Here is a 13,568-nt window from a genome sequence, read left to right on the forward strand (position 1 = left end):
CGGAGGCAGAGATGATGGCATGAAGAGAGGGAATAGCTGAGGACTCTGGTGGTGGTGGTGGTTATGTGCCGTGGAGTTGGTTCCGACTCATAGCGACCCTGTACAGGGTTTCCGAGGCTGTAAATATTTATGGGAGCAGAAAGCCTCATCTTTCTCCCGCGGAACAGCTGGTAGTTTCGAATTGCTGACCTTGCAGTTCACAGCCCGATTCGTACCCACTAGGCTACCAGAGCTCTCATGGAAAGAGAGGCAGTGTGCTGGCAGGCCGGGGGCAGGCTTAGTTTGTTTAAAATATTATATATTCCTGAGTGTTTTTGTGTGCATCAAAAACAAAACCAACAAAACAGAGGAAATAAAAGCAAGTACTGTTGAGTGATGATGCACGGAGGGGATTGCAATTATTGCAATGAAATGAAATACGATAGGATGAGTGCAAAACGGATGTTCTCTTACATAAAGTACCACTCAATTCACAATAAAAGCTTAAAAAAATATAGAGATCTAAATTCTTGTTCTGACAATAGCATTTTCACCCTCTTCCAATTCTAACATTCTGTAATTTTAAGTTATATAAGCCTCAGTTTCTTCTTCTGCAAAGTAATTATAATTCCTGTCTTGCCTACCATATAAGTAAGGTTCTTGTGGGGAGCAGATAAAACACTGATTTAGGAAGGACTTTGGAAGTTGAACAATATCAGACAAATTCTAAGGTATTAGCATTGTTTTTTAATTATTAGGGTTTTCTTCTTCTTCTTCTTCTTGGATTTGCATGCAACCAATACTTTATTTCTGCTCATTGCAATGCTAAACTATTGCACTTAAGAATTTAATGGTGGTAACCAACACTCCTGCAACACATCCCTAGCTTATCTTTTAACATATATTATTGCTGTTTTTAAGAGCAATTGAGTCAGTTCCAACTCATAGTGACCTTGTATAGGGTTTCTGAGGAGCGGCTGGTGAATTTGAAATGCCAACCTTGCAGTTCAAACTGACCTTGCAGTCTACCACATAATAAAAATTACTTGACACATCAAATTGAGTGCATATTGTCTTCCAATATGAGTGAGCAAATTATCTTTTATTCTTTAAAAATAATGCATGAAAGGCATATTTGATTATTGGTTCCATCTTTTCTCCCATAGGAAGAAAACATTTCTTACCTGTCCTTAGTCTCAGAGTGGTGAACTCCTGCATCCAGCAGACCTCCTGAAAAATCCATGGGTGACAGAAGATTCATTGACTTTGAATTCCAAGATTTAAATTCAAGCCTCAGACCCAGGTTGGGCAATACTACTGCCAATAATACTTGCATTATTGATGATTCCTTCAAGTATAATCTGAATGGTACTGTCTACAGTGTTGTATTCATCCTGGGTCTGATAACGAACAGTGCCTCCCTGTTTGTTTTCTGTTTCCGCATGAAAATGAGAAGTGAGACTGCCATTTTCATCACCAATCTGGCCCTCTCTGATTTGCTTTTTGTCTGCACCCTACCTTTCAAAATATTTTACAACTTCAACCGTCACTGGCCTTTTGGTGATACTCTCTGCAAGATCTCTGGAACTGCATTCCTTACCAACATCTATGGGAGTATGCTGTTCCTCACATGTATTAGTGTGGATCGTTTCCTGGCCATTGTTTATCCCTTTGGATCTCGTACTATTAGGACGAGGAGAAATTCAGCTATTGTGTGTGCTGGGGTTTGGATCCTAGTCCTCAGTGGTGGTATTTCAGCCTCTTTGTTCTCCACCACTAATGTCAACAATGCAACCACTACCTGCTTTGAGGGCTTCTCCAAACGTGTCTGGAAGACCTATCTATCCAAGATCACCATATTTATTGAAGTTGTTGGGTTCATCATTCCTCTAATATTAAATGTCTCTTGCTCTTCAGTAGTGCTGAGAACTCTCCGCAAACCTGCTACACTCTCTCAAATTGGGACCAACAAGAAAAAAGTATTGAAGATGATCACAGTGCATATGGCAGTTTTTGTGGTATGCTTTGTACCCTACAACTCTGTCCTCTTTCTGTATGCTCTGGTGCGCTCCCAAGCCATTACTAATTGCTTGTTAGAAAGATTTGCAAAGATCATGTACCCAATCACATTATGCCTTGCCACTCTGAACTGTTGCTTTGACCCTTTCATCTATTACTTCACCCTTGAGTCTTTTCAGAAGTCTTTCTACATCAATGCTCATATCAGGATGGAATCTGTGTTTAAGACTGAGATACCTCTAACCACAAAACCTTCCTTTCCAGCTATTCAAGAAGAAATTAGTGATCAAACAATAAATAATGGTGGTGAATTAATGCTAGAATCTACTTTCTAGGTACGGGAACTACCTTAGAGAAAGACTTTTTTTTTCTTTCTATTCTATGAATAATGAAAACAAATTAAAGCTAATGTTACTGAGAATAGAATAATGTACTGAATACAGTAGATACATTTGTTTGAACATTTATTGTACATATGCTGTTTTGTTCAATAATTATAGGTCAAGTCTAATTACAACAACTAAAGTAGATTGCCAAACTCTTCTACTGGGATGGTATTTCATTGTGTTACATTATATAAGTGATCAGTAGCCTACACTTTAGTGATATAGATATTTCTTTAAAACCTTTCAAAAGACATCTTCATTCCAGTGATATTTGGTAATTGGGTTAGGCCTATAAATATAGAACAAATTCAGGTATTGTTATTATTTTTTAAATTGTGATACTACTGATATATCCTGTTTGTTTTCTTTTTTGAATTGAGTTTATTTTTATCACAATGGCATATTTTAACCTAATGTTATTAGTAAGAAATGACATGTATCATATTTTAAAAAGGTGGCAAAATTTGTTCTATGTATTTTGAAAGCAGGCAATGAAATTGCATATGCATGAATATGAATGAAAAAGAAAAGATAATTAACTGAGTTTACACATTTGCAATGACCAGATGTATTAGATTTTTTAAAAAACTTTCTTTGTTTTGTCATACTACATTAATAGTTTCATATGGAAATTTGAATCTAAGAAGGAAACATTACCTGATCTTGTGCCATCCTCACAATTGTGTTTCAGCCCATTGTTACTACCACTGTGTCAATCCATCTCATTGATGGTTTTCCTCCTTTTTGATGACCCTCCATTTTATCAACCATGATGTCCTTTCTCCAGGCCTGGTACTTCATGTGACATGTCCAAAGTATGATATATAGAGAGGAAATATTGCATCCTGACTTGTAAGGATTCTGGTTGTAAGTCTTCCAAGAAAAGATGTGTTTGTCCTTCTGGTAGTCCTTAGTACTTTTAATAATCTTCTCCAGCATCATAATTCAAATTCTTCTAAGGTCTTCCTTATTTATTATTTTACTTTCATATGCATATGAGGCAACTGAAAAACCATGGTTTGGTTCAATTGCACCTTAGTACTTAAACTGGCATCTCTGCTTCAGAGAGGACTTTTTTATGGAGATTTACCTAAAGCAATTTGTCTGGAGGCAATTGGAAAATAAAATAAAACAAAACACACACACACACACACACAATCAACAAAAAAAACAAATAACCTACTCCTCTCAAACAAACAAACAAACAAAACCACACGATATTTCAGAACACTTTCACTCATTCTTCATTTGTTTTTTGAGAATTGTAAGATTTCAAATATGAGTACTGCTTTTTGTATTAAGTTTTGAGCCACAGTGTAGTTAGAAATCTTATAAAATTGTGCCAGGGCAAGATTGAATTGGAAAATAACTAAATGAAAGAAAACAAAATTTAAAAAAAACCTAAAAAACAAAAAGGCACACATTTTTTGAGGGTCTGTAAATTTAAAATAATATAACTTTCATATGAAGCTTGAAGTCACAATGCAACTAGGAGGCTGCATAGAAGGATGTATTTATTTATTTAATTTAAAACAACAAAAAGTATTTATTTTCCCTTCCAAAATTGACTGTATTATTCAGCAGCAGTGTACAAAGTGCCTTAAGAAGATTCATATCACATAACTTTATAGAGAATTCAATTGAAACTACACAACACCCCAGACTTTTGAATTATTTCTTAGCTTTCAGTTCTATGGACAGATATTTTACTAGACTGATTGTTGCTGTTAGGTGTAGGTTCTGACTCAAAACAACCTATGCACAAAAGAATGAAACACTGCTGGATCTTACACCATCTCATAATTGTGACTATTGAGTCCATTATTTTTGCCACTGTGCCAATCCATCTCATTGATGATCTTCCTCTTTTTCTGTGACCCTCCACATTACCAAGAAGGATGTCCTTCTGCAAGAACTGGTCCTTCCTGATGACATATCTGATTGATATGGTATGAAGTCTTGCCATCCTGTCTTCTATAGAATATTCTGATTGTATTTTTTCCAACACAGATATTTTTAATATAATAAATAATATCCTAAAAATTTCATTAACCTTTGGTTTTCTATTTAATGATATATAGACTTTAAAAACCTCTGAACATAATACAACTTTAAAAACTATTTTTTAAAATATAAAAACTACTGTTTTGTATTTTTAAAAATACAAACAAGTTGTTTGATATGACTCTTCTTATGGCACTTTGTACACTGCTGCTGATTAATGCAGTCAATTTTGGAAGGAAAAAAAAATACTTTTTGTTGTTTTAAATTTAAAAAATAAATAATTAAATACTCCCCTTCTATGCAGCCTCCTAGTTGCATTTTGTATTTACTACTAATAATAAAATTTGAATTCTCAAAATTGACGATGCTTTTCCTTAATGATCTATGGTCCTAAAAATAATTATATGTTGCATTGTCCTATGTGGGATGATTATAGATTAAATACATAGGGCACTAGACAGGCTTGTTGTTGTTGTTATGTTCCATCAAGCCAGTTCTGATTCATAGCAATCTTGTATAGTTTCCGAGAAGCAGCTAGTGAATTTGAACTGCTGACCTTGTGGTTCACACCGATATTTCAGTCCAACAAATTAACCCACAGCAACACAACAGGACTCCTAGACAAGCTTAGATAGATAAAATTAGGTGAAATTAGGTTAACAGTAATATTACTGTTAGGTTAAGTAAGGTCTAATTAGCAACCTAAGTATTAATAATCTTATTATTTCCTCTGATACTTTTTCTTTTCCATTTTTATAAATATAAATTGTATGTAAACTTTCATCTTAAAATATGAACGCTTAGGATTATGACACCCAATCACTTAATGAAACATGCTAACCAAATTGGCATAAAATATATCAATAAATCATTTTGATTCTGTGTTATATCCAAATTTGGTTTTGTTTACTTCTTTTTAACAATCTTCTAAGTAATTTACCTTTTGTACAGTTAACATAATTTGCCAATAATAGATTTTTTTTTCATATGAACAATGTTACCTACAAAATTAATGCATACTTAAATGTAAAATGGAATTTTGTTTTGCATTGAACACCAAAAGCAATAATGTAACTGTAGTTGCACCTTGGCATTTAAGCACTTACTAATGTAATAAAATATATTTAGATTATCTAGCAGTTACCCTTCAGTCTGTTATGTACTCACTTTGCATTTATTTGTGGGCATCCAAAACTCATCTTTTCTTTATCTTCAAGAAATAATTTATTGGAGTCCATTTGATCTCAAACCAGCCCAATAGCTCACTTTTGAAACTGTCTGAAGGCTAATGCAGACAAGTCCTTGGGTAACTTTTCAGAGATCAGGATAAAAGACTAACTATTCTCCTCCCTGATTTTTCCAAGCTGACTTTGATTTATTTAGAGTTTCTAGCCAGGTTGACTTTTTAATTTGATTCCATGGATCTGATGAAATATCTTAAGGCAACAATTAGTAGACCTGTGAAAAATCTGGACGAACAGATTATTTGACAACAGGGAGAGTTCGGTGGCTATCTTAGTTACCTAGTGCTATTATAACAGAAATACCACAAGTAGATAGCTTTAACAACAAGAAATGTATTCCCTGGCAGTTTAGGAGGTTAAAAGTCTGAATTCATAACTGGGGAAAGTTCTTCATTTCCTTTCAGCATCTGTAGGCTCAGCGTTCCATGGAAATCTCCATGCATTTTCCTCTAGAAACTTCACAGTATAGGGATCTCAGGTACAATGGATACAATTTACTCCAGGCTCTTCTCTCTTGATGGTAGTAGATCCCTCATTCTCTGCTAATTTCTCATTCCTCGTTCTTTGCCAACATCTTTGTAAGATGAAAAAATGGCACAGGCTATACCCCAAGGAAACCTCCCTTCAACTGATTCACTGCTCATTCTGGATGCCATTATGGAAGTGATTATATTGTATTAAATTTTATCATGGGGACTTACTATATTTTAACAATAAAACTAATTTGAATCCTGGTTCAGTGAAGTTGAAACACTGTCTTTACTATCACAGTGGACAACAGATAGATAACTGAGCAGAGATGATCCCAGTTTTGTTGTTTTGTGTGCCATTGGGTTGGTTTCAACTCATAGTGACCCTGTATAGTGTTTCAAATAGCTCCTGATAAGTTTGAACTACTGACTTCATTTTAGAAGTCCAATGCTTATCCTACAGCTTCACTTTTAACACCTTAGAAAATCAGTGATCCTCATGTTCATGCCTCTTTGCTTTCAAGGAAAGCAATGGCATTTTGAAAACAACATTGTGCATTGGTTCCCTACGGGATAATATAAAATACTGACTTTTCTTACATCATTATCAGCATTACCAGCTCTAGACTATGTTTAAAATTAGAGGAAGTTTGTGATTAGTGAGTATCTAGGGTAGGTCCCCAGAAAAATGGGGGCTGAGGTCAACTTGTTTGAAATTCCTGTCTGCCTCCCACCTCCTATTCCCATTTTCAAAACTTTGCAATTTCTGTTTTGTATGGTTTCCCAAATGTCATGCTCTCTACCTGTCTTTCTTATATACAGGATTGCAATGAGTCAGAACTGACTCTAGGGCACTTAACAAAACCATACCTACCCATAGGAGCCCTGGTAGCATAGTGGGTTATGTGTTGGTATGCAAATGGCAAGATCAACAATTCCAATCCATCAGATACTCCTCAGGAGAAAGACGATGCTTTCTGCTCCTGTAAATATACAGGATCTCTATGAATCAGAATCTACTTGAGGATACACCTTAGCAGTAGCAGTGGCATACCCATATATATGTAATGAAGTCCTGGTGTGACATTATAGGATAAGTACTTACTAACCACAAGGTCCATGGTTCAAACCCATCAGTAACTCCTCTGAAATCCTATATAGGGTGCTGTGATGAGCGTAGTTGTATATGTATCTATTTATGCCACTTCTTTCGGATCCCTGGGATATATATCTAGGAGTGAAACTGTTGCATTATGTGACATATTTACCTCCATTTTTTTTTTTCAGGAATCTCCAGATTGTTTTTCACAGTAGCTGTACCATTGACCATCACCATCAGTTTTCCCACATCCACTCCAGCACTTACTATTTGTTGTTTGCTTATTTTTTGTTCTTCCTATAAAGGAGAAAATGTAAGGTATCAGAAATATTCATAGTTCTAAGCAAATACCTAGAGAACAAACAAATCTGTGTTGGAAGAAGTACCGCCAGAATACTCCTTAGAAACCAGGATGGCGAGACTTCATCTCTTGTAATTTGGATATATTATCAGGAGGGCCCAGTCCCTGGAGACAGACATCATGCTTGGTAAAATGGAGGGTCAGTGAAAAAGAGGAAGACCCCCACTGAGATGAATTGGCACAGTGATAGTAACCATGGGCTCATGCATAATAATAGTGAGGATGCCACAGGATTGTGCAGTGTTTTGTTCTGTTGTATGTAGGGTCACTATGAGTTGGAATCAAGTTGACAGCACCTAATAACATCCCCAATTGGTGCTTGATGAAAATACCAAATAACATAATATATATAAAATACAAAAATTCACTCTATAATCTGACAGGTGACCGATCTTGTGGAGTAGCAGGGCAATGAGAAGATTATCAGTATTCCTTGTGTTCATACATTATTTTTTTTAAGTTTTTATTGTGAACTTAGTGATAATTTACATGGGAAAACATCTGCTCTACACTAACATTTCATTGCAATGATTACAATCTCCTTTGTGCACTATCATTCAACAATATTAGCTTCCTTTTAAAATTTTTTTAATTTATTTTTTTTGTTGGCGGATTTACACAGAAATACTCAGGAATATATAATCATTTAAACAATCAAAGGGGGAATTCTACAAGCCTGCTTCCTGGCTGCCTGCACCCAGTCTCTTTCTTTCCATGAGTCCAGAGTCCTCAGTTACTCCATCTTTCTATGTCCCCATCTCTGCCTCCATCTCTGGTGTCACTGCTTCTCTGGATAGGGTCCCATACTCTGCTTGTGCTCTTCTATCTTGATAGTCCTAGGGTCCTCGGTTTCTATACTGTAAGAGTAACTACTTCCCTGTTTTTGTTACAAAACTTCCACATTAACAGTTGTGATAGTCACAATTGGTCGTGATAACAATTTCTCACAATTGAATCATGAGAATCTTATCCCCATCTCTTTCAACAGACCCATCTAGACAAGATGAAAACTAGCCAGCTGGGACTCTACCTTTCCCTGCACCATGTTAAACTAAACTCCATCTGGAAAACTTGTAAGCCAGGCAATTTTTTATTTTTATTGCCCGCTCAATCTAGGTAACCAATGCCTAAGTTGCCCTCTCTGCTGTTGCTGTTAAGTGCTGTCGAGTCTGTTCCAACCCATAGTTACCCTGTATAGGGTTTCCAAGGATCAAGTAGTGAGCTTGAACTGCCAACCATGTGGCTCAAACAACTTTGCAGTCCAGCGCATTGACTCACAGCGCCACACCAGGACTCCATCCCTATCTACCCTAAATAGAGAGGGGATGGGAGTAATACTTGATACAAAGACGCCATCCCTCTTAGTTGATATTTTGAGCTACTCGTTCATAAGTATAGGTCAAGTTCATCAAATTGTAGCAATTTACATTTGTTTCCATTATCATATTTTTTTTTTAATCTTCCTCTAGTTGAGTTCTGATTGTCATGCCATGGGGGCTAGGTCAAATGGGTGCTATCTGCATGCTTGGATGCTCTTGAGCATCTGCACTCATTTCATATCAGCTGGATGATTCACTCTCAGCTCTAGTCTGCATGGCTTTGCCTTTGTCCATGGGCTCAGGAGTTCCCAGGTCTCACCACACTTCAGATGAACTAGCCCTTCCTCTTCTATCTCTCATCTCCAGGTCAATGGGTATCTGTGGAACATGGTTGAAATCAGATAATTTCTTCATTGTTGCCTTTCCCCCTCTTCCAATCACCAGTAGACCAACATGGTCACCAGCAAGTTTACATGCCTGCTTATGTGTTACCTTAGAGTTTCAGTATTGGAGGGTATTTTGTCCTGAAGAGACTTGATTGCTTGCCTTGATGCACCCCAGAAAACAACTTGAAAATAACAAAATCTTTGGGATACAGCAAAACAGTGTTAACAGACAAATTTATAACAATGAATGGACACACCCAAAAAGAAGAAAGAACCAAAATTAGCATATAAACACAGCATCTCAAACGATTAGAAAAAGACCAGCAAAGTAAACCTACAGCTACAGAAGAAAAGAAACGAGATGGATTAGGGTAGAAAAAATAATATAGAAAGCAGAAAACTATAGAAAAAAGTCAACAAGACAAGAAGATAGTTCTTTGAAAAGATTAATAAAATTGACAAAACATTGGCAAATATAACCAAGAAATAAAAAAGAAAAAGAGGGAGAAGACACAAATAACACACATACCACATACAAAACCACATAGGTGATGACTTCAAAATTTACTACACAGCTACAGTGGTCAAAACAGCTTGGTACTGGTACAATGAAAGGTACATAGATCAGTGGAACAGAATCTAGAATCCAGAAATTGCTGCATCTACATACAGCCAACTGATTTTCGACAAAACACCTAAAAATATCTCATGGGGAAGTGATAGTCTCTTCAACAGATGGTGCTGTCAGAACTGGAAAATGATATGCAAAATACTGAAACAAGACCTTCACCTCACACCTTATACAAAAACCAACTCAACATGGACGAAGGACCTAAATGTAAATCTCAGAATCATGAAGGCCATCAATGAAAAACTCAGGAAAAATGTGAGGGCACTAATTCTGGGAATACACGGACTACAAAACATTTTGAAACCCGCATAAACAAAAGTAGATAAAATAGATGAGTGGGACATACTAAAAATTAAAAACTTATGTACATCAAAAGACTTAACCAGGAGAGTAAAAAGGGAACCCACAGAATGGGAAAAAATCTTTTACAATGACACATCAGACAAGGGAATCATTTCTAAAATATACAGGAAACTATAACACCTCTACAAGAAAAAGACAAATAACCCAATTAAAAAGTGGGCACAGGACATGAACAGACACTTCACTAAGGAAGAGATCTGGGCAGACAAAAAACATATGAAGAAATGTTCACGATCACTAACCATTAGAGAGATGCAAATCAAAACAAAAATGAGATATCATCTCACACCAACAATAACAGCAAAGATAAAAAATTTAGAGGACAATAAATGCTGGCAGAGATGTGGTGAGACTGGGACACTCCTGCATTGCTGGTGGGACTTCAAAATGGTCCAACCTCTCTGGAAGGCAATATGGCGTTTCCTCAGAAGGTTGAAAATAGAAATACCTTATGATCCAGCAATTCCTCTACTTGGTATTTACTCATAAGAAAATGAGCCACAATCCGATATGTTCATAGCAACACTATTTACAATAGCAAAAAGATGGAGACAGCCAAAGTGCCCATCAACTGAAGAATGGATAAACAAACTGTGGTACATACACACAATGGAATATTATGCTACCTTGAAGAATAACAAGGAAGTGGCAAGCCACCGCATAACATGGATGAACCTTGAGAACATTATGTTGAGTGAAATTAGTCAGTCATAAAAAGAGAAATACTGCATAGGACCACTACTGTAAAAGACTAAGAAAAAGAACCCATAATAAAGGGGGGTGGGGGGAATTTTTTTGTTGATTGCTGGGATATCTGGATGGGTGAGGGAAGGGAGGGGAAGTTGGAACACAGGGCAGGGATTAGACACAGGAAAGTTTGGGTGCTGGGGATGGGGGCAATATACAAGAAGGGAAAGGGGAATGGAAGAACAAAGCAGATAGGAAAACAATTAGGCAGGTTTGAATGGGCTAAGTGGGACAGAGGTAAAGAATGATGTATGCACAACCTTGGAACTACAGGGCTCTAGGATACAGAGAATGAGACATGGTTGGAATGGGAAAAAGGGGGGAATAATGTTAAGATGCTTGGCTGTTGTTTGAATCTTGTTTTTTCTTGCATTATAATATAAAATAGACACTGGAGAGGGAGAGAAAGGAATAGTCAGAAACATCACCATAGAAAGCTTGTAAGTCCATCTTCTGCCCTAAAATAGGGCTACAAGGTGCCTAGTGAAGGAGGCTTCCTGTGGAGCCTCTGCAATACATAAGACTATAGGTAGAAGCCTGAACCACATCCAGATCTCCAGAGACAGGAAATTTCCACTTGAAAGAATGAGTAGACCAGCCTAGAGTGCCTAGAAGAATAGAAAATACTTCCTGAAAGAAAGACTTACAGGAAAAATACAAAACAATAGAGGCAGACGGACTGTTACTACAAGAACAAACAAGTTGCTTGCCCAGGAAACATCAAGGCAAGTGGTCGGGTCCCCTCAGTGCAAACCCCCTTCCAAGAATAAGACTCAATGGGAATACACACTCTGATTGTTGACCATGCTCTTCACCGATAAGGGGAAGTGAGGGAAAAACAGCAATGAAGTGGTGAGCTAAGGCCTACACTGTGTAGAGTGAAGCGTTCAGCTGATAAAAAGAGAGGACATATGCACAAGAACACCCACACTTATGATAATACCCACTTGACCTGACTTCAATGACTTTATGATCAAAGCTCAACCAGAAGAAGAAAGAAGAGGGAAAAAAAAGAGTAATCTGATACAATTTGATGAGCATGACCTACACCTATGGATGCAGTAACTCAAAAGAGGGAACAAAATCCTTATAGCAAGAATCAGTCCCACCCCCTCCACACACAGAGTAGACAGGGATGGGCAACTTGGACATTGGCTATCCAAAATGGGGGTGGGGGCTACAAAGGCAAGAAGTGACTGGCTTACAAGCTTTCAAGAGGGAACCTAGAGCCAGGGGGCCTGGAGGAAGGCAGAATCTCCAGTGAGTACTATCCAATTTCTCTAGGTGGAGCTGATGAAATGAAATGCAGATGGGTCTCTTGTGATACAATAGTGAATACTTGTTTTCAGGACTGATTGTGAGGGTTGGAAATGTAAAGGTAGAAGTTTTATAGCAAGGAAGGGAGTGATTAACTTTCAGTCTAGGAGTGGAGGTCCCTAGGACCATCAGCGGAGAGAGCAGGACCCTACCCAGAGAAGCAGCGATGCCTGAGATGGAGGCAGAGACAATGACGTAGAATGATGGAGCAGCTGGGGACTTTAGATCCAGAGATGGAGAGCGACTGTGTGCTGAAAACTGGGGGGAGGGGATAGTGTAAGGGGCAGGCTTGCAGTGTTTACCCTTTGGTTGTTGTTGTTGTTGTTAAGTGCCATGGAGTCGGTTCTGACTCATAGTGACCCTACACAGGGTTTCTGAGGCTGTAAATCTTTACTGGAGCAGATCGACTCATCTTTCTCCTGGGGAACCGCTGTTAGTTTCGAACTGCTGACCTTGTGGCTCACAGCCCAATTTGTAACCACTACGCTACCAGAGCTCCTTATTGGTTGATGATAAATGGAGGGGATTGGAACCATGGCAATGAAATGATATACAATAGAATTAATGTAAAACTAATGTTCTCCCATGTAAACTATCATATAATTCACAATAAAACATTAAATCAAAACACACACACACACACACACACATGGGTGACAGCACAACAGAACTAATGGGAAAAATGCATAATAACAGAATACTATGAAGTTGTACTACAGCAAATTTGAAAATCTAGAGGAGGTGGATACATTTTCAGAAAAGCAGGACCTATCTAAACATACACACAGTGAAATAGAAAACTTGAGCGCACTTATAAAAAAAGAATAAATTTATCACATCATCAAAAAACTACCAACCAAAAAACTGTTCAAGCACAGATGGCTTTACCGATGAATTTTACCAAACATTCAGAGAAGAGCTGAAACCAGTTTTACTCAAACTATTCCAGAATATAGAAAAAAATGGAAAACTTCCTAATACATTTTACGAAGCAAGCATGATTCTCATACTAAAACCAGACAAAGATGTCACTTTAAAAGAAAATTATAAGAGGCGGTGCTTGATGGTAGCTAGGGTGGAGGTGCAGTGAAGTTCGCCGTCAGCAATAACACAGAATACCAGGCAAAGCAGATCCAGGGCAGAGCTCCAAAACTCGGAACCACAGAGACAGGAATATTTTAAAGGTTTGAAGGCTTATAGCTTGTGGAGTTTGGAGCCGAAGTAAAAAATCACGTAGTTTTGA

At 37.4% G+C, this 13,568-nt stretch overlaps 1 protein-coding gene across 1 annotated transcript; it reads left to right on the forward strand.

Annotated features, from left to right (window-relative positions):
* The first annotated feature begins 1,059 nt into the window (after window positions 1-1,059).
* LOC102812839 (lysophosphatidic acid receptor 4-like) lies at window positions 1,060-2,575 on the forward strand. Its single transcript, XM_006872498.1, has one exon. It carries the CDS (start codon window positions 1,221-1,223, stop codon window positions 2,331-2,333), a length of 1,113 nt encoding a protein of 370 aa, XP_006872560.1. The 5' UTR covers window positions 1,060-1,220; the 3' UTR covers window positions 2,334-2,575.
* Window positions 2,576-13,568: the final 10,993 nt, after the last annotated feature.

This window comes from Chrysochloris asiatica, unplaced genomic scaffold, assembly GCF_000296735.1.
Source record: "Chrysochloris asiatica unplaced genomic scaffold, ChrAsi1.0 scaffold00201, whole genome shotgun sequence".
Lineage (NCBI taxonomy): Eukaryota > Metazoa > Chordata > Mammalia > Afrosoricida > Chrysochloridae > Chrysochloris > Chrysochloris asiatica.